We start from the raw sequence: 21,505 nt of genomic DNA, 5'->3' as shown, positions 1-21,505 counted from the left end.
TTACGACTTTCTCAATGACGTCTGATCTCATCTGACTATGGTGTTATGTTAATTGTATGTGATGACTATAATAGTTATGACACACTTACTCACTTGCTTCGATGGTTGTCGTACAGATGAAATGTTATCCATGACCTTCCATAGATGTTACCTAAAACTAGCTTTATCGCTGGCTACCGCTTAACAATTTCTAATTCCAAGCACCCCGAATAGCACAAGGCGGCAAAAAAGACGAAATCCGTCTTTAGGTAGACGTCATGGCGCCGCTACGTCAAATGCACGTCGCGCCGCACTTTTTTCGACGTGGAGCAACTAGACGGCAACGCTGTGCTATTCGGATACAATACTGTCTCGATCGACTATTTACTCAATTTTGTATAAACACATTAATTGACAAACAGTAATTAGTAAGGGGCCGTTCACTTATTACGTTACGCAAAAAAACGAATTTCTAGACCCCCCCTCCCCCCCTCGTTACAAAATGTCGTTACAAAAAAAATTTTTTGGTTGAGGCTGTTACAAAATCTTAGACCCCCCTCCCCCCTAAAAAGCGAACGTAATAAGTGAACGGCCCCTAATAGAATTAGCTTAAGGCAACATCTTTGTCAGGTCATGAATCATAATTGATGTGTACGGCTAGTGATATAAGTAAGAACATTTATTTATGCATATAAATTTTGTAAAACAAACAAAAACAATTAAAAGCTTTATAAATGTGCGAATTCTTCATCAGCTTCGTAATTAAAATTCTAATTAAATAACAAGAAAATTTCAATGCCCGGGCGATAGAAATGAAGAATTCTTTACCACGGAGCTTTTAAGGCTTCACCGAACCTCTTTTATTTTGTCACGTCATAATTCATATTAAGCCATATGAATGGAAAAAAAGGCATCTTCTCTTTGAAGCTAATAAATGCTTTGGCGGAGCCTTCTTCATTTGTGTCACTCGGTACACAAGTTTGAGGAATATAATAACATTTTAAAAATGTAATTATCATAAATTTATTTCATGAGAAGTTAATGATCTTTTTAGCATTTTATTTGCATCTAAATGAATGGCTTCAATTTGAATACTTTAATTGATGTTATGATCTATCTGCTCTACATAAAGGCTGACACTGTAAAATGAATTGCAATAACCATGCTTCGATGGGCTGGAATGGATGCTGTAAGACCTGTGAAGCTCCTCATATGAATATCAAGAGGACATCCAAAGAACTCATATAAGGAAACTGTTGATAGAGATTGTCCTGAATTTGATATTGGAAATTTCAAAGTGCTTCCCAGCGATAGAGTCTGTTTTAGGCGTCATTGAGCACAATTCATCTGCAAGGTCAGCAAAGAGAAGATGATTAAAATTTGAAATTTATCCAAAACTTTTGAAAATTTAAGCAAATATTTAACTTTGTGATTAAGTTCAGTTGGAATCGCAAATTAAATAAATATCTCAATCCTTCTCCTTGAAGCATTTCGAATAATGCAGAGGAATGCTATAATCCCAATCTTATTGTGCACTTTTCTTCATCAAATTTCAATATTGAATCAGATTCAAAATTTCATTGCAGAAAAATTGCTACAGTTTTCATTTTTCGCTTAAGAAAGTGCATGATTATTCCAATTTATTCATTTTAAAAGTTCTTAAGAAGCTCATAAATGCAATCTTCATGAATTGCTTTCAGCAGCTAAAGTGAAGAAAATTGAATTTTGAATTAATTAAATTGAAATTTAATGACTTATGATTTTTTTTTGCAAATAAATGCTTTATCATGCAGCTATTGATGTTTGTTGATGCTGATGCAAAGTGTAATTAATTTTTATGTTTTATATTAAAATGGCAATTCATGTTCAATTGAGAAAAATTTGTGGTTAAAATTTGACATCATAATCCTTCATTTAGAAGCAGAGCATGGTCTATCCACGTGCACAGCGTTAATATGTCCGCATTGGGGTTCTACCAGGGGCGTAGCAAGGGATGAAGCGGACTTTGGGGAGAATAGACACTAGGCTAAATTTAATCGCTTGACAACAAAGTCTAAAATTGCAAGTGTCAGGATATGGAGCGTATTTTTTGAGATGTGACAAAAACACGTGTTTTCTGAGGTTGATGTCGAAATCAGTTTTTTGACCATAACTCTTTAACGGAGAAGAGCTAAATAATGGTTGATGTACGTATGGATACTTAAGTGTTATCTCCGAAATAGACACAAAAGAGTCATTACCACTTCCTTCTATTCTTGCTTTAACATTGATTTTGGTTGATAAGACAACCGCTTAATACGAAAACATTCACCCTTAAAAATCTCTGAACTCATTTCTTTTTGATCTGTTTACTGCTTTATGGAAGTATGCTAAGATATTTAAGAAAATAAAGAAAAATAAAAATAAAATCATTTTCTGCATGAAATATAAAAGCTTTTTTTCGCATATAGAAGATGAAAGAGTCTTTTTCTGCTGATTACTTCAAATGTGAAATAAGAAAAGCTTTTTTTTTTTTATTTTACTTTGCTCATAAAGATTGTCATACAAGTATTTGTGGTTAGGATTTTGAAAATTTATGTTCCTCAAATCCTTGTTTATTTGAGTTGAGCGAACATGAACAATTTTGCTGGTTTAAAGAATAAATGCTTCAAAATTTATTTCAATGCAATTCGCGAAAATAAATCAATAAAGTCAATGCCATTGGAACTAAAGCAGTTCACGTGTTCTTTAATCATCTACATAGTCAGCCTTAAAGAATTAATAGAGCTTCCTCAAGTCTTTAATTCCAAAAGCCACATAGTGTGCGACGTCAAACGAGGCTCTGATCTATACATCGTGCGTTAACCTAGCAAGCCACAATCCTTAAATACAAGCTATCGAGAGATCCGAACTGGAACTAATCTATTTATAATTTATTGCAATTTATAATCAGTAAAACCTAAAATAGATTTTCATTCGTCTACTGATATATTCAAACTGAGATTATGTAGATGGATGAGATTAATGTTGTCTTGGAGCTATATTTATCATGACAATAAATCTCTATAAAGACTTAAGAGAACTAAATAAAAATATTAAAATAAAGCAATAAGTTCTCTTATTAAATATCCTCAATCCATGGACTTCAAGCGGAAGGACGCAAAGAATAAGAAAATTATGTCCTTCATGGACAGAAAAAATATCTTCATAACGCACAATCTATTTCGAGTAAATGTGCATGGGTTTAATGTCCTCAGTTGATATTTTCATGTAAATTGTAACTTGGATTACACAAATATTTACTTCTACTATGGGTTGCATTTTTCTTCCTTTATTTGCATATCTACATTTGATATGAAAAAGAACTTTTAATTAAATTTCTAAAAAGAATTTAGGTACTCAGACATACTCAAATACAATATTTTCTTAATACATGATGAATATACTTAGTTGAAATATTTATTTGCATTTACGTATGTAACTTTTGGGTGACCAGGGTTGTTAAAACATATTTCACATATTTTATGTGTACACAGGGGAAAATGTGTGGATATATGTGAAAATCCACACATACCCACACGGATCTATACATTTTTTAATTAGTTCTACAGATCAATTACGATCCATGACATCTCTTAAAGCTTTCTCTATCGCTGGGTTCCGTTAACAAATTACGGATACCAAATTTAATGCTATATCTGTGCATAACTTCTCTTCATGAGTTCTTGAGCCTTTAACGAGCTCTTTTACCATCAACAGGATTTGACTTAATGGAGCTTCCACAGTTCTCCTAACAACATATTCTGCCCAGCTTGTTAGCCTTGATTCAAATTAATTCTTTATTATTATTTATTATTACTTAACGTTTAAAGAAAGACTGACATTTAATAAAAAACGAACTGCTTTGTCGGGACCAAACAGTACAAGAGAAAAATACAACGGCATCCATGCAAAGTCCCTGCAAACATAAAACAGATGTCAGCCCTTTTTCAAATTACAATCCAATTTACTGAGTAATAAAAAAGTAAGTATTAAATTAAAATTCTTTGTTAAAATAGCATTTTTCCTCATAAATTCATGACTGCCTGGAGATATTCTTCAGAATAATGAAAACTATAGAAAATTTGTGGAAAACTATGGAAAATTTGTGGAAAAATAGTTGATAAAAAATGTTTAGATTCATTTTCTTTTGTATAAATATTTACTTTTACATTATTTTTTGAAATGTAAATATAAATTGAATTGTGAATTATTTAAGTTAATGGATTATTTACATATTCCGTTTGCGAATAAAGAACAAAAGGTTTAAATCTCTGGAGCAATTTTTATCAAAAGTAATTCTTTTGTTAGTAAATTATCAAACATTCTAAAGGTCAAATTTGACTTTGAAACACAAATAGTACAAGTTGGTTAGTTGGCAACATCTGGGCATGACTCTGACCTGATTTAAACCGAATTCGGAACGACTAACGTAATTCTCTGATAACAAATCAGATTAACATCTGCTTGTAACCGGATTTTTGATTGATTAACCAATTTATGCTAGTCGGGACTAAATCCACAATAAATTTTAGGAATATTGATCAAATTAGACACGAATATTAAAGAATACTTTAAAAATTCAGTCAAATCTAGTCTTGCGCTCTAGTTCTTAGGCAAATGAACTTCTCTGAAAGAGCTTAAAGAGTTGAATAGAAATAAGAAGAGTTTAATTAAAACTGTTCAAGATTATCATTAAGCCCAATGATAATCTTATCTTCAATCAAATAAATCACAAATGCCGATGAATGCAGCACTTTCTGTCTTTAAAAATGCGCAATCATTTCATTTCTACTTCCTTTTTGAAACATGAATAAGAAATCGATTTCTTTCTCATTCACCAAGCAGATAGTTTATCCCTGAATAAGCTGAAGTTTCACTTGGAATAATTTTGAAGCTGCCAGGAGATAGAGATATAAGGAAATCCGACTCAATATGTTCAAGTTTTTATTGCATTTGAGGATTTTCCTTCAATCTTGTGTCTCTTATTATCATCATTCTCGTACAGGTTATTCCTTAAATCCTTTAAATCATTCCACTTCGAAATGATGAAGCAATCATTCTAAAAAAGTTGTTTAAAACTCAACAACACGGAAAGTTTTCAGTGTAATTTAGTACATGTAAGCAGAGTGCATTTAAACTTTACATTCAGAAATGTTTCTAGAGTTGATGCAGATATGAAAGTTTGCTTTATGTTTTTATTCCGTATATACATAGTCAATTCATCTGAAAATGCTAAAAATTTTGCTTCATTAAATCTCGAAACAAAATAGTTTTAGCTGAGTGAAATGCTCGTGGATTAATAGATTCCAGATTTTTTGAAAAGGTATTTATGTAATTCCATTCATTTGAGCAACAATGTTTGGAACAATTCAATTTTCCATTTGTAAAAAAATACACTTACATTGTGTGGAGAGCGAAAGCCTTATGAGCTGTAAGAAATGCAATTAATAATCTATTGTACCACATCCTTAATAGACCTACGGTTTATTGTGGGATTTAAACCAATTATAAGATTTTCACATTGTAAACATACACGAGTACATCATAAAACCTGATATATCCTGCAATGTATTTAGTTTCAATACATGTGCGCAAAATTCTACCAAGAAATCTTTCAGATACTGGCATTTTCTTGTGGATATATCTACTAATGGAGATACATTGTGTACCAAAGCGCTCATAAATGCACCCAAAACATGAGCCGAGCTTTGAAACTGGAAAATCGAAACGGGAAGCAACTTTCGAAAACTAGACTTAAACTGGGTTTGAATCTAGGATCTTTGATACCTCAGGACATAGCTTTGGCATTGAGGCCACTGATGTCATGTCACAATCTTTGATTGTACTTATAGCAAATGACAATCTACAGAACTTGTGATGTTAGCTTTTTAAAATCCTGTTACTATTAAATGCAAGCTGACTCCATAAGCTGATCTTCATTTGGGACTAATGAATGTATCCGTGGCAGAGACTAAATAGCTACATTTCGTGATAATCTTCATTTATTAGTATTCCACAAATCTAGGTTTTCTTAATATCAGCACCAAGTAAAACTGCAAACCCTGCGGCGTACTACCTTATTTTAAACTCCAAACTTAAAACTTTATCGTCACTGTGTTTTAAGAAAAGCTTGTCATAATAATAAAAACTTATCATTTCACATACTTTTCATTCTCTACCTGACGCAAATCAAATTATGTTAAATGAGTTGAATAAAATGTAAACGAAATTGAGTCTATATCCGTAAACATATAGCATGGAACTAAATGAATAACATCATATGATTGTAACTAATCTTAAACATTAAGGTAGTAAAATACATTATTTTCAGACTGCTTACCTAGGTATAAGTATAGCAAATTAATAATTTTGTGTATGTATGCAAAATTTGTTTCCTTAATCCAAAGGGATTTTGTGGGCATAAAAGAAGTAAATCTCTTTTTGTGGTTTTTGGCTTTAATACGTTCTTTTTTCCATATCCATAAACACAAACACTTAAGTTTTATTGCTTCTTATTTAATACAACCCTAAATGTGCTGAGAAAGTGAAAGCCGAATAAAGTTTGTTTAAAAAAATAATTTGAGGTTAAATTTCCTTTTTTTATGGTAAGGAAGTCTGGCAAAGAATGAAATTCTATATTAAAGAGCATACCACATAAATGCAAATGATGACACCACAACACAATATATGATGTTGATTCAATTAACACATAACTATGCATTGTAATCCAATTAGTCCAACCCCGTAGCCCATTGAATGAACTCTATGAATATTCAAAGATATTACAAGTCAAATGACTTAACTTCTTTCAATATCCATTTGTAATTCATGAAATTCATGTTGCTTAATTATACTCTGTTGTTCTATTTTAAGAGCATTCATTTATTTTCCTTTTTTTTGAATATGATGAATTGCTCAATATAATGACGAGCTATGCATGATTTTGTAGTAATTCACTCATCTTTCAGTTATGAATGGAATGAGTCATTAGATTTGGTCGTTGACATTAAATAAAATGATTTATGGAAATAGCAATCAGAATGTTGACTTGCTGCGTTCTGGTGGAATGAAGGCACATTGGAATGCCTTTATTTGGGAGTCATGTGGACATCACATGGAGCGTGCATATGTTGTAGATACAAGAGCTTTATTGAAATCTAATGAGTTCTGGATCTTAACAGACAATAAAGCCGCTTTTAGGTACGGTGGTTGTCTTTCTGTGTCATGAAAGAATGCTCTATGCCTGTTAAGCGAAGCGCCGAGCCTTCTGCTTTTCTTTCGCTCGGGAATTTCAATCGTCTAGTGTTCAACCTCATCTTCGAGCGACAAAAATGAAGATGGCTCCTCGGGAGTCCTAAAAGCTCCGTGGTGGACCATCTGCATTTATGTCGCTCGGGCTCAACTCCTTCGTCACATGATATCCCTTATTTTTTGCTTACCACTGTGATTTACAAACAGATTCAACAAATTACATTAGATTTTTACAATTTTCTGTAATTTAACTGCTTCCCTAAGGACTCACAATTTCAACATCATATAATAATTTGAAAAGCTTCAGACAGGTTACATTGTTTACTACATGCTAAGCATAGTCGTGACTTTGCAATTGAAATGCTTTCAAGGATTTTTTTAAGTAAAAGTTCAAGCACGTAATGCAGTGATGAGTATTTTAAGGATTTTTACAAAAGCACTAGAAATGTTTAAATAGTTTTCAGACTGTCACGTCGCTTGAATGAGACACAGGTAAAATTGAAAAAAATAATCCAATAATGAAGATCTAAAAATAGAGATGTGTGCAACGGAACTGAGAAAGGATGTTGTGCATAAGGGGATTATGGTTCTTTTACAAACATCTGCCTAGACTTTAATAGAAAAAGGAACTTCTATTTGTGACGTCAAATTGGATTGATAAAAAATTACATTTTAGACAGATTTAATACTATATGGCAGGGTTGTCTAAACTGTGTGCTGTACTTACTTCGCTGGCCGGACAGATCAAGTGTGATCCATGGCCTCCCTCAGTCGGCGCCTGAAGCTGGCTCTATCGCTGGCTACCGCTTGCCAATCACCAATTCTAAGTGTGATACTATCTCTATCGACAGCTTCTTTTCTTGAATTCATTGTGTAATGTAGCAAAAGCCAAAGTGTGCCGTAGAACAAGTGGTTAGAGCGTCGGCCTGAGAACTCAAAAAAAAATCTAATTATACGAAAATATAGGTTTATGTGTACTGTACAAGTTTCACGTAGCACATATTTAAAAACTCTTAAAATGTTGCAAGTTTTTCCAAAAAACTGAAGTGGATAATCCGAAATCGAGGATAATCCACTTTAGTGAAACAGGCCGTTAGAGTTGTGAAAATACATTTAGGCATTGCAAATAAGCATAGCAAAAGAAATTTTCTAAAATCACAAAAATTATCTCAATAAAACAAAATGATGTCAGGGGATTCTTTTTAATAATCGTTTGTAAAAGTCAGAGCTCGAAGTCGAGTCGAGTCGACTCGAGTCGACAAGAAAAAACGAACTCGACTTCGAGTCGACTCGAGTTGTTTTTAGACGACTTCGAGTCGACTCGAGTCGAGCAGCCAACTGGTAAATTTAAGAAAAATAATTTTTTCCAAACTTGGTAAATTGTGGTTATTTTCATCAAAAAGATTGTAGCTGCAACTTTTCTGTTCTAAGTATTCTGCTTCTCCAGTCGTAAGTGCTAACAACATTTCATTTGTTATTTTTATTTCAAGATAATCATGTGCCGATTGAGGCTATGGGAACAAAAAGATGCTTCTAAGGAATTGTGAAAATACACTTAGGCATTGCAAATAAGCATGCCAAAAGATATTTTCTAAAATCACTCCGAAAAAAAAAAACACTCGACTTATCTCAATAAAACAAAATGATGTCGACTTGGGGATTCTTTTTCAACCAATCATTTATAAAAGTTTTGTCAAAAGAAAACGAAAATCAAAAAAAGGGACACAATGAAAATGTGTTTTTTGTTCTTTTTATGTCAATACAATATCAACAGAGAAACAGAAATGTCGAAAGACATTTTTTTTATGAAGCAAATAAAAATGTTTTGATAACCTGCTTAAATTAAATGTCAGATTGTATGAAACAACAGAAAGAGGCTGAAAAAGTTTGCCTCCAAAAACAGCTCTAAGTCATAAAATTGTTCAGTTTGTGCTTGAGATTAGAGCCTTTTTGATAAAAAATTTTTTACATCATCACTTCCAAATGACAGACTGTAAGAAGTTTTAATGCTAGAAAATAAGGAGATTATAAAAAAAAAAAAACTTTGTCACAACAAGGTTGCTCCTAAAAGTTTCAGTCATTAATTTTTATATTCTTAACACGATTTTAATTTCAAAGCCGTTAAATTGTAAATGAGAATTGACAAATCATCACTTTTAAAGTAACTGCGACCTTTCTATTCCTTCGACTCATAAATATTTATCGACGACCCTTGATTATTGATTTTTAGACATGACATCCAGAATTGTTGCTGCAGTAAATTGACTGTGAATTTGACATTGCATAATGCTTTTGCATCTGAAAATTGAATTTTTAATTAGGTACTAATTTGTGTTGTCAGTTACTTTATCATAAATCTTTAATTTATGGTTTGTGAAATTAAATTAAGTTTTCGTAAGATACAAGGCTGGTCATTTGGAAGGCAAATCTAGATCGTAGTCCATTTGAACTACTCTTTCCTCTTTGAGTCGTTCGGGTATGTACGCAGTAACAGTTTTGGTGGTCGGATGATCAGTTTGTATACTTTTTAATGCTCTATGCACTTCTCCGAGCAGTATGGCTGCAAGAATTTCACTAAGTCGTCGTGTTGACGAAAATATTGACAATTGACAAGTTAACACCGAATGACTTCAGCCCATTTTGGTCTCACCGATCAGATAATGATCAATTGATATGGAATATAACATTTGTAACTGTTAATCTAAATTCAAAATTCCGAGTAAATTTTTGTATTTGCAGCTAACTTCAGGTATGTTTACATTACCTGATTAAAATCATTAATTATGAAATTTAGGAATTAACACATGCTTAAGACTCTGCAGTGTTCTCTATTAACATATGTAGCTAACGAGATGTTAAAGTAGACTGAATGGACAAAGTGTTTTACTAAGCTGTCTTTTTTTCCAAAATATACTAAAAATATCAAAACTACTTCGAATTGTCCTAACGGCATCTTTACAGCTAATTCATATTCTTATATCAATGCTATTTCCATTAAATCTGATGAAAATGTCGTGCCACAAGAATTAAAACTCACATCAGCAACCAAAACCAAACTGCATCATGAACAAGTTGACCAAGTTGAAATGCAATTTCATTTCATTTAATGCTTAATTGAATTTTGTGAGCCATATAATGTGAGCTTTAATAACTTAAACACTCTCGGTTGATGAGATTTAATGACATAATTATTAACTTTAATGACACTCAGGTCGGTACTTAAGAACATAACAATAAATGTTCGCATTTCAGCGTTGAGTGAGCGATTCATTTTTAAATTGAATACAATTAGGTGTTCTAAAGTTCAGAATATTAAAATTTAATTCTGTTGTTTAAAAGTTTATTTTTAAAGTTTTTGTAATTTGCATATCTTTAAACTTTTTGTTTTACATCTTCTGTTTATGATGTAAAAATTAAAAAGTTCTAGGTAAGTAATTAAATATTTTTTTTTCATATTTTCTGACTTGATTTGAGATTTTCAAGGAGAGTTTTAGCAAGTTGATTAGGTAGTTCTTTCTTTTTATATTACTTTCTGAATTGGAATGACGTACAGTAACTCAGCATCTTACTTACTTACTTCTAACCATCAGGGAATAGACATTCGGAAATTACGGAACGCAAGGGCGGGAGGTTACCATTTTATTAAGGAGTACAAATGTTGATTCATGGCTTCTTTTACAAGGATCTTCTCAAATTCATCATTTAGATACTTCCTTGTACCTAGTCAAATGGTTATATATGCCGTTAGGGTAACCACACAATTACTTACTTGCTTACGGGAACCATGCTCCAACCTGAAGTCTAGATTACTGCAAAAAGCTTTCCATCTGACTCTATTGCTGGTCTTATCACAAAGTTTGCACAAATGATCCATTTTTGCATCTAACTGACATTCTTTAAGAACCGTCTTATGCTATCACAATCTTCCGCTCTGGATTTTTACTAAATCCTTGCGTATGGAATGCACAGATAAACCACATATGTTCCTTTTGCGTTTTAATTGCTTTGTGTCATCCAAACTAGGCATGTAGAAGTTGTTATTCCTTAATTAGATTTGTAATGTGCTTTTGTGAATTATGGAAAAATTTAAAAAATTACTTTAAGCCATGCTGCATATAGAATGAACACTTTAAGTCAAATCCGCATGTTTTATGATTAAATATTTTATTTTCCTTCTTCTTCTTCCTCAGTTTCTAATCGAAAGATAAAAGGAAAAGGTTTTATCAAGTATTTAACTTTAATTTGCCCTCAGAGGATATTTCTGTAGCTGCCCTTATCGTCTAAGGAAAAGGGCATAAATAAGAAGTTTCAGGAAAGGTGTAAGAATAAAAGAAGAAAAAGACCTCGAGGACAAAAAAGTTTTATTTTTATATTGTTCTTAAAAGAGAGATAAGAAGACAAATGAGAACTTTAATTTATTCATGGAAAATGAGGCAGGCTTTACTTGTTGAGTGTTTTTTTGAGTTCATGCCAGGTAATAAGGACTTTTTTGTGTTTTTTTGTTAACAGAATTATAATTTGATAATTTGTCTGAATAAGAGGATGAGAAGCTTCTTCCTTGACATTAATCCCGAGTGATATAAATCAAAGAGCCAAAAGAACACAAGAGCAGATAGTGTTGCATTTGCACATATATAGAGCCAGATTCAGGCAACACCTGTTGAAAGTCATGTACATGTAAAATCATAGAAGAAGAAGAAGAATTGGAAAAGTGCAGTTAGCTTAAGACGACTCTTAGAGAAACCATGGATTATAGTTGATCTGTATGACCTGCGAATTCAGCAGCACAAGCGACACAATTTAAGAGTCAGTCACGGAGTTTGTAAATCTACATTACGGACTCATTTAGTATCATCAACCCGAACAACACAACGTGTTTGCTAGGACACCGATACGCCACTGTATTAACGCTAAGATTTGGGCATTTGACTTCCCACTGAGGTGGAAATAAGTGTTAGTAAACTTATCAGTCCTGGAATTCCTGGATTGGATGTGTTGAAAAGGAAGCAAGAATCCTCAACATCTCGAACTGGCAGAAGGTTTCTAAGGATATAGATGTCTTTAGATATTCCTACGAGTGGCAATGGGCCCTCGACCGCTCAGTCAAGGAAGTTAGTAAGTAAACGTATCAGTGACATAGACCTAATAGCTCCCTTAAATAGTCCTCCCCATTTGTGTCGCTCGGATAAGATTCTAGAGCTTTAAAAACCTCAAAACAAGCTTTAATATGAATCAAAATTTATGCTGCCCTTTTCACAATAATTCATTTGTAAATTATCATAATAGATCGTTCCAGAAGATAATTATTTGGAAATTTACCTATCAAAATAAATTTGTGGTTTTTCTGTGTAATTTATTTATGTATTTGGAGGCTAAAGGATATTCCAAAACATTGTGTGTTGAACAAACAAAACCACAAAAAATTAAAATTTTAATTATCGAAGCATTGCAGAAATTTATTAACCGTTTTTGAACATTTAGAACGTAATTATAATTTTAGGTGTATCAATATTTTATTGACAAAATAGACCAGCAAAAAGGCTGACGATAGTAAAAATGCATTTTTGGCGAAAATCCTTTTAATTTCACTGCAATTTTCACATGTTGCTAAATAAAACCATGAAAATTGGTTTTAAACACATTATAAATAGCATGCTGTATACGAATGATTTCGCTTTCAGGGCCTCAAATCAGCCATTACAATTTTACGAATCAGCTTCCTCTTAAGCTTCCCATTACACTCATTTGATTGCTATCCCACAACATTTTTAAGGTCATTATTTCATAATCAAACAATGTTTGCAGCCGTTTGCAGCTTTTAAATGAATAAATTAAGTGGGAAGTATTAAAAGCCTCGAGCTGTTGATTTATATAATGTTGACATCGCATGAAAAGTCCTGATGTTTATACCAAAAAAAAAAATTTATACAAAGTCAAACTGTGAGTCAACAATCATGCCTTTAAGCAATTTCTTCGATGACATTTCAGTGTTGTTTTGATTTTCTGACTTTGTAGAATGGTAGGATGCAGTCACTTAGAAGAGATTTTTTATGGGCCCGAGTAGCACACTTCTCTATGGATACTTCAAGGCGCCGTTAAAGCTGTTTCATTAATCCCGAGCAACACAAATGAAGATGGCTTTGTCATGGCATTTTAAAGGTTTACATGCCGTGGCGATGCCTTCTCCATTTGTGTAATTCGGGAACAACCATAACCGGCAAAGAGACCGCTTTTAGGAACCGAACAGGCTCCTTTTCCTGTTAGGGTACCGAACGATAGCTGCCTCAATTTGGCAGCTCCATAAATTCCACTAGCCTACGAACTTATGAAAGACCATCTTGCATTTGTGTATCTTTCGGTAACAAAATGTCAAGGACCTTTGAGTTTCCAAAATATGTCAAATATTTAAACCTACTTCCATTTTTTATACATATTAATCTTAAAAGCTTTTTGTTAACTGACAAGTGATTCTGAGATGTTCAACAAAATAATGAACTCATTAATGTGAAGCCTTTGTAATCTTTTGTAAAAGGTTGCAAACCGTTTAAAAGCTCTTATTCTACTTGAGTGAAAGTGAAATGAAGAATTGAGATCAGTTATATATAGATGCAGTTGATGATATTTGACACCATTTAAATTTATTTTTGAATTGATATGATTTAAGCAATGTACAATTTGGTAGTAAATTAACAATTTGAGAATGAATAATCAACTAGAAGATTAGATATACTCGAAATGCACACTTGTTGGAAAGTGCCACAAAACAGCATCTTTAAGCTACCGTGATCTTAGCTTGGAGACTGAAGCTTCTTAAGATCGAGATCAAGACTTCCCAATCTCGAGAATTCTCTAGGGGGCCGTTCACTGATTACGTAACGCCACCCACCCTAGTAAGCGTTACGCAATTAGTGAATGACCCCTTGTTATTTTTTGTATCCGTCTGGAATTCCGAGATTTCGAGAAAATCTAGTGGGGCCCAATCTTACGGAATCCGGCTCATAGTGAAAGTTTCGACAGCTATTTTTTGACCTACTCACTCAAGGGAGTATAGATTCATTGTTGACACCCAGGTCTTACCTTCTTTCTTTTCTAGTCAAACAACCACTTTTCAAGAGTTCTTTGGTCGCAATTTTGTTCTCTTGCCATCAGCAAACTCAGAAGTCCAGGTCAGAAAACAATTATCAATCAGTGGTTCTTAGAGCACATCAAATTTTACTTCACAAAATCATAAAATTGCAATCTTCTCCAGATATTAAGACTAGTCTTAGTTTTGAAACTTATTTATCCTTAAGGAAGAGACACATCTAAAGGAGTTCTTTGAGAAGCAGGCATTTTTTCATGTTTGAACTGTTTTGAGCAGCCTAATTTATTAAATTAATTTCTCATGAAAAAATATCTCAAAATTTACCTTTTGTTAAATTTCTTTCAAGTTGCCAAATTAAACTTTAAACACCACATCAAAGAGCCTCGAAAAAAAAATCTTCTTATGCTGAAAAGAATGGATAAAAATTAAATTTTTTCTTAGTCAAATAAAATCTTTTGGGTTGCTCTGTTTAAGACTTTCAAATTTTTAAGTACCTACTTCGACCACTTCTACTTAACTTCAAAGGCTGAAATTTGGCATAGTGGTGTATTATAGGCTAATATAGAACACATTAATAAGATTTTTGAAAAATTTTGCTAAAGTTAGGGCCAAAAAACTAGTTTTTTAAGGCCAAAATCTACGATTTCTTGATATATTTCTACTTTCATGAAAGCTGGAGAGCTGAAATTTGGCATGAAAGTATATCTTAGATTACTCTGTTTTATAGTAAAAAGAACTTTGCAAAATTTTAAAATTTCGTAGTAGTTAGAGCCAAAAAACTAGTTTTTTTACTCAAAATTAAAGGAATTTTCGACATATTGACCACATTCATTATCCGATTGATCTGAAATTTCAACTAAATCTTTCATTAACCATTCTTAATAAACATCAGAAAGAATTTTAGCAAAAAATTAAAAGTTGACGATTTTATAGTAACAACACCTAATTTTAAGCCTGTTTTAAAGTATTACTTTATCTTCATAGAAAAAATATCTCAAAATTTACCTTTTGTTAAATTTCTTTCAAGTTGCCAAATTAAACTTTAAACACCACATCAAAGAGCCTCGAAAAAAAAATCTTCTTATGCTGAAAAGAATGGATAAAAATTAAATTTCTTCTTAGTCAAATAAAATGTTTATTTTTATGGTACTTACCATACATTTTTAACATTATTATCATCATCTCCGTATTATAAAGAAAGAGGTTTTGGAACAGATAAAAAAAAATAATTTGAAACAAAGAAGCTTCAACAAAAAGTTGTCTTGATGTGTATTGTGTTCACCGCAACAAGCTATTCTTATAAGAGAAGGAGTAAAGTTTTGTAAAAGACATTTAAATAATAAATTCCGTATCTGAGGTTGTGGCACAATTTATACATTCTAACGCTATAAAGGTATTTGGGGGTAAAGTTTTGTAAGAAGTAAGTCAGACCAAAAAAGTTATTTTTAATTCCATTAAGAATTCTGATCATGAAATCACTATTCGAATAAATAGAAGAGACAGTTGTACGGAATGTCTCAGAAGTTCGATTCTTGTTCTTACCCAAATATAGAACTTTTAGTTCGTGAGATAATTTTTGATAAGGCTCTAGAGGCTTTTATGAGATTCCTATCACATTCATCCTTAAGATTTGCTATAAATCGAAATAGTTCATGTTGCTTAATGCTGTATATTGAGGATAAATCGCAATACAAAATTTATTAAGATAGAAATCATAAAATCAGTTCTGTATGTAGGTCAAACAGTGAATCCTTGTTTGTTATAACGTTCATTTGGGATTTAAATAATATTGTGCATAGTTGAAAACCCCTTTTTCATACAAATAATGAGTTTGCATTTAAACTTCGAAGAATAAACATCGTAGATTCATATTAAAATCCTTATGGATTTCTTAATTACATTTAAACCCAACCACAAATACAAAAGTGGTAACGTGGATGAGATACAGCTCTCGTTACCTTTATATTTCTTTAATAAACATTCATTCTTGTTTGTACTTACAAATTTAACCATTTAATTATTCAAATCCATTCGATGAACTCTGAACTTTGAACTGCTTTCAAATTGAAGACTTAGTGTCGCTCCAAATAATTTTTCTCATGAATCTCATAAAAAATACCATAATGCCATTCCAAATCAACACATTTCACACAAAATTGCAATAAAATTCTGTGAATTTCCTCAAAGAAAGTAATCTGATAACTTTTTGCCATTCATAAGCCTATAAAGACGAAATGGAGTGAAAAATATACACAGTTGATGTACACATTCAATTTTAGAATGAGCCATGAAAAATTACTGAAACATTGCCTCAGTCAAATAAGAAAACAAGAATTTTATTTCACGCATAAATCTCCGAGATGTTCGTAATACAGAATTATAATAATAAAACAACAAATCTTAGAGGCAAATTGTGGCAACAGTGTGATATGAAAGCTTGAGATTTGCCGCCATAAAACCCCAATTCTATGGTACATAGAGGAGAAAAAAGTTCAAAACAAAAAAAGTTTTGCAGCAAAAACTTTCCTTCAAAAAAAGGAAATCGTTCTTATCATCAAGGGTCGTTCTTCTTAATAAGGAAAATCAATTTCAACTTTTGTTTAATGTAGCCTAGAACACAAGACTGTATGCTGATGACTTTCAACGATAATGTCGAATATTTAAAATAATGACCTGCCTTTAAGATGTGCTACATTTATTCAAGCAATGGTGTCTATGATGTGTGCTACTATGTCTAATCGTTTTATGGATTAAGGTAGATTGTCAGCTTCTTTCAAGCTTCTTTGTTGCATAAACTTTGTCTTTTTTGTGTTCTGGATCTTAATTGAGAAGTGTTAATGAGACTTTAGAGATTGTTTTGAACAATTTCACTGAACGCACTTAAGATGCAAAATTTTACTGAACGCACTTAAGATGCAAATTTTCACTGAACGCACTTAAGATGCAAAACTTTAATGAACGCATTTAAGATGCAAAAGTTTACTGAACGTACTTGAGATGCAAATCTTTACAGAACGCACTTCAGATGCAAAACTTTACTGAACGCACTTAAGATGGAAAACATTACTGAACGCACTTCAGATGCAAAATTTTACTGAACGCACTTAAGATGCCAAATTATAATGAACGCACTTAAGATGCAAATTTTCACTGAACGCACTTAAGATGCAGAACTTTACTGAACTTCCTCAAGATGCAAAAGTAATAAAAAGAACGCTCTAATCATCCATGAATGGCAACGACCACACATTTTTACCTACGTGACTTTTTTCTATTCCATCGCTCATGTATTAATACAGTATCTTCGCTGTATTTGACCATCAAAAACGGCCATAAATCGAAGGATCAAGAGATATAAGAGATAAAGAAGAGAAAGTGTAAGGAAGACGTTTCGTAAAGGAAAAATTATGATTACGAACCGAGACATTAAGTACGAGAAAAATCTCACATTTTATTACAAATTATCCCATTTTTAAGAGTACATGATGGAAAAAAATCTTTCTAAATTAAGTAATTCTCTTTCTTTTTCACGCTCGTTCTATAGCAATGGACACAAAAAATTTATATATACGCAGCGCAGATACGGTAGATGAGAAAGTATGCGATACGATAAGAGAATGTTTTGTGTACAAAATGTTGATACTGTTTTGTTTTTCTTTAGCATAGAATGAAATTTCTAAAAAGGAACAAAATGTTTATGACTGAGACATAAAAAGTTATCTCTTATTTAATAGAATTTAATGATTTATTGTGGATTTTTTGATGGTCAGGAATTCTTTTTGAAATTTAAGTTTTAACGATTTTACAAAATTTGAAAATATCCCTAAGAATATCCCTAAAAAATGTCAAAAATCAAAAAACCGTTACCCCTTTAAATTTTCAAAAAATTCAATTTCCCCAAAAAATATGCAAAAAGTATGACATTGAAATTTCCAAAATTCTATGGACATCATCGACGAATGAACCCACCCAAATATTTTCATTCCATAACAAATCTCTACCTTTCTGCCTGCAATTATGTCAAGTTCATTTAAATTATTTTACGATTATTTTTCGCCGCTCTCACGTTCTATTATAATATTACTGGAGCATAACAAAGTTGTGTATGAGAAGACATCCGTTGCGTTACGAAAAGGTAAATAAGATAATTTATTAATAAAATTAGTCCAAAGTTCATCAATTTGGCTGTTCTTATCTCAGGGGAGCATTTAAGTAAAGAATTTGGAGAGAATGTAAATAGACATCATAAAGTTCCTGTGATACATGATAATGATGGATTTCGTTTAGCAGAAACTGTAGCCATCTATCATTATTTAGGTAGGAAAGGGATTATTTCAGAACGATGGTATCCGACAGATGTTAAAAAATTAGCAAAAATTGATGAATTTCTTCAATGGAATCATAATAGCTTGCTTCTTACAACTGGATCAATATTTTATGATGCTTGGTTAAAGCCTTTCAAGGATATTAGCGGTACAGAACACGGTATGATGAATAACGTTAGAGATCCCACAAATTTTGTTGACATCCAGAATTCATTAAGTATGCTCGAAAATGTCTGGCTTGAAAATACAAAATTCCTCGTTGATGAAGAACCGAGTTATGCAGAAATCATCGCTGCTTGCGCGTTGATGCAAGTTGTGGGTTTGCGGTTGTTTGCTATCGATGAAGGAAAGTATCCAAAAGTTAGTAGATGGCTGCAGGATACAAAAGAATTTTTCAATCCAGAATTTGATGCTGCTCATCAATATATTTATAAGTACGGAGAAAGATTCAATGGACCACCAAAACTGTAATTTCTTATCTTCTTTAATGAATATAATTCCATTTTTATGTGATAACATCCTTTCTTTGTAGAGGATTGACGATTAAAGCGATTTTGTTCTTGAGAAATTTAATGAAAAAAAATTAACGGTCAAAAAATATTTGAAAATTTTGCGCGGGAAAGGGCACGCAACATCTTGAAATTTAGTCTATTATTTATAAAAATAAGAATTTAATTAATCAATAAATATGGTACAAAGCCAGGAAAAAACCAGCAATTTGCCATGGTAAGTAGTTAACGTACATGCTGAGAATGGAGTTTAATTAATTTATGCTGTTTCAGGGTGGAAAAATATCGACCGGCAACATTAAATGATTTAATTTCACATGAAGACATAATATCCACAATTCGTAAGTTTATTGATCAAAATCAGATGCCTCATTTACTATTCTATGGACCTGCTGGAACTGGAAAGACATCAACAATTCTTGCATGCGCTAAACAGCTTTATTCACAAGCACACTTTCAATCTATGGTTTTGGAACTAAATGCATCTGATGATCGAGGTATTGGAATTGTTCGTGGACAAATCCTTAATTTTGCATCAACAAGAACCATCTTTAGTGGTGGGTTCAAGTTAATTATACTGGATGAGGCAGATGCCATGACAAATGATGCACAAAATGCTCTTCGTCGTATTATTGAGAAATACACAGACAATGTTCGATTCTGTATCATCTGTAACTATTTAAGTAAGATTATTCCAGCACTCCAATCTCGTTGCACAAGATTCCGTTTTGCACCACTTTTACCAGATCAAATTATTCCACGATTAAATTATGTTGTTGAAAAGGAGAATTTGACAGTAACTGAGGATGGAAAAAAGGCATTAATGGACTTATCAGGAGGTGATATGAGAAAAGTATTAAATGTTCTTCAAAGTACATACATGGCATTTAAGGATGTTACTGAAGATAATGTTTATACATGTGTTGGACATCCATTGAAAAAAGATATCGATAATATCGTCTATTGGCTGCTTAATGATGAGGACTTTAAGGAAACATACCAAAAAATCAACAAATTGAAACTCGACAAAGGATTGGCACTGGAAGATATTCTTACACAAGTTCATCTCTATATCCAAAGAATTGAACTTCCACCAAGAGTCATATCCCAATTAATCATAAAAATGGGTAATATTGAGGAACGATTATCGCAAGGATGCACAGAAAAAATTCAAATTTCATCTCTTGTTGCTGCATTCCGCATTGCACGTAATCAAGTTAGTGTCGATGATGATTAAACTTCTGTTTTTTAATCATTAATTAAGTTAATAAAAATAATAATTTTTTACTGTATTAACTGTCGATTTTGCTTAAGTATCTCTAATTAAATCAGGTCATGAAGCTTTAATTCCATTTCCTTATAAAATTGAAATTTTAATCCTTTTCGTGTTAAAGACGAGCAAAATTCAATTTAGTAATTTGAGAAGATTTTCATCTGGAGGAGATTCTTAATTTTCATATTTGTATAGCTTGATACGAATGGAATTAAATGCACTCAAAAGTAATCTTTCATCAATAGAGAAACTTGAAATTCAATTTTAATTTCATTGGAAATCGACCGTAAAACTTAAATGAGAATTATTTGTAGACGAAAAGTTTGCTTGCTCTGCGGAAGTTGAACTTTATAATGAGTTTTAATTTTACACGCTTTTTTGGGGATTATGTCATACTTCCTTATTTTCAGAAATTTAAAGGAGCTATAAATTGATAAACTTAAATGCATTTTTAACCGTCAATTGAAATTCAAATTATGGCAATACATCATTTTGAAACAAAGTGCAACAGTTGTTTCATACAAAACCATACAAATTATTAAAAAATTGTATGGTTTTTGCCTGTTACATGCGTCTGTTTTGCAACTTTACTTTAAAATATGATGTTGAAAACAATACAACAGCCCAAAAACATAGAAAACTACACAAATGTTTTTCATTTAAATTTCAAATGTCGGTTAAATTTTGAAAATATTTGTTTCTTTCCTTGTTCACTATTGTATTGGATTTATAATGTTCATGAATGAATTAATGCTTACAAATCATTACTTTTTTGTCAATAAACATCTGATTCACATGTTGCATAATATAATCTAAATTATAAGCATTCACAGATATCGTGCAATGAACCACAATGCATTGAGGAGCTTATTCATTGATGAAAAGTAAAGTAATTGAAATTTTAATCATCAGAAATTAAACAGTCCATTGAATCGGATGAACAATTTCATATTAAGGAACTAAGAAGGTTGAAAATTGGATTGAATGTGAAGTGAGAAAGTTATAAGTTCATTATAGCTCAGAAGCTTGATAAATTAAAGATTTCAATTTACTCCTGAAGAGA

General features: G+C 32.1%; 2 protein-coding genes across 2 annotated transcripts; both read left to right on the top strand.

Moving 5' to 3' along the window:
- Positions 1 to 18,312: 18,312 nt before the first annotated feature.
- On the top strand, positions 18,313 to 19,333 carry LOC139089112 (glutathione S-transferase theta-1-like). The gene is made up of 3 exons (XM_070638548.1): positions 18,313 to 18,470; positions 18,536 to 19,127; positions 19,193 to 19,333. The coding sequence occupies exons 1-3, from the start codon at positions 18,353 to 18,355 to the stop codon at positions 19,245 to 19,247; spliced, it is 765 nt and encodes a 254-aa protein (XP_070494649.1). The 5' UTR covers positions 18,313 to 18,352; the 3' UTR covers positions 19,248 to 19,333.
- RfC3 (replication factor C subunit RfC3) lies at positions 19,248 to 20,469 on the top strand. Its single transcript, XM_070638547.1, has 2 exons — positions 19,248 to 19,386; positions 19,443 to 20,469. The coding sequence occupies exons 1-2, from the start codon at positions 19,349 to 19,351 to the stop codon at positions 20,404 to 20,406; spliced, it is 1,002 nt and encodes a 333-aa protein (XP_070494648.1). The 5' UTR covers positions 19,248 to 19,348; the 3' UTR covers positions 20,407 to 20,469.
- Positions 20,470 to 21,505: the final 1,036 nt, after the last annotated feature.

The sequence above is a fragment of the Chironomus tepperi genome, unplaced genomic scaffold (genome assembly GCF_022539635.2).
Source record: "Chironomus tepperi strain 1889 unplaced genomic scaffold, CSIRO-AGI_Ctep_v1 contig_175, whole genome shotgun sequence".
Taxonomy (NCBI): Eukaryota; Metazoa; Arthropoda; class Insecta; order Diptera; family Chironomidae; genus Chironomus; species Chironomus tepperi.
This window is presented reverse-complemented; position numbering and strand designations above follow the sequence as displayed.

Excerpts from the sequence above, each read along its gene's own strand:
- LOC139089112 (XM_070638548.1), top strand. The coding sequence starts at position 18,353 with ATGTCAAGTTCATTTAAATTATTTTACGATTATTTTTCGCCGCTCTCA. Across the intron at positions 18,471-18,535 it reads ATCCGTTGCGTTACGAAAAG|GGGAGCATTTAAGTAAAGAA; the intron begins GTAAATAAGATA and ends TTCTTATCTCAG. Across the intron at positions 19,128-19,192 it reads TTCAATGGACCACCAAAACT|AGGATTGACGATTAAAGCGA; the intron begins GTAATTTCTTAT and ends CTTTCTTTGTAG.
- RfC3 (XM_070638547.1), top strand. The coding sequence starts at position 19,349 with ATGGTACAAAGCCAGGAAAAAACCAGCAATTTGCCATG. Across the intron at positions 19,387-19,442 it reads AAAACCAGCAATTTGCCATG|GGTGGAAAAATATCGACCGG; the intron begins GTAAGTAGTTAA and ends ATGCTGTTTCAG.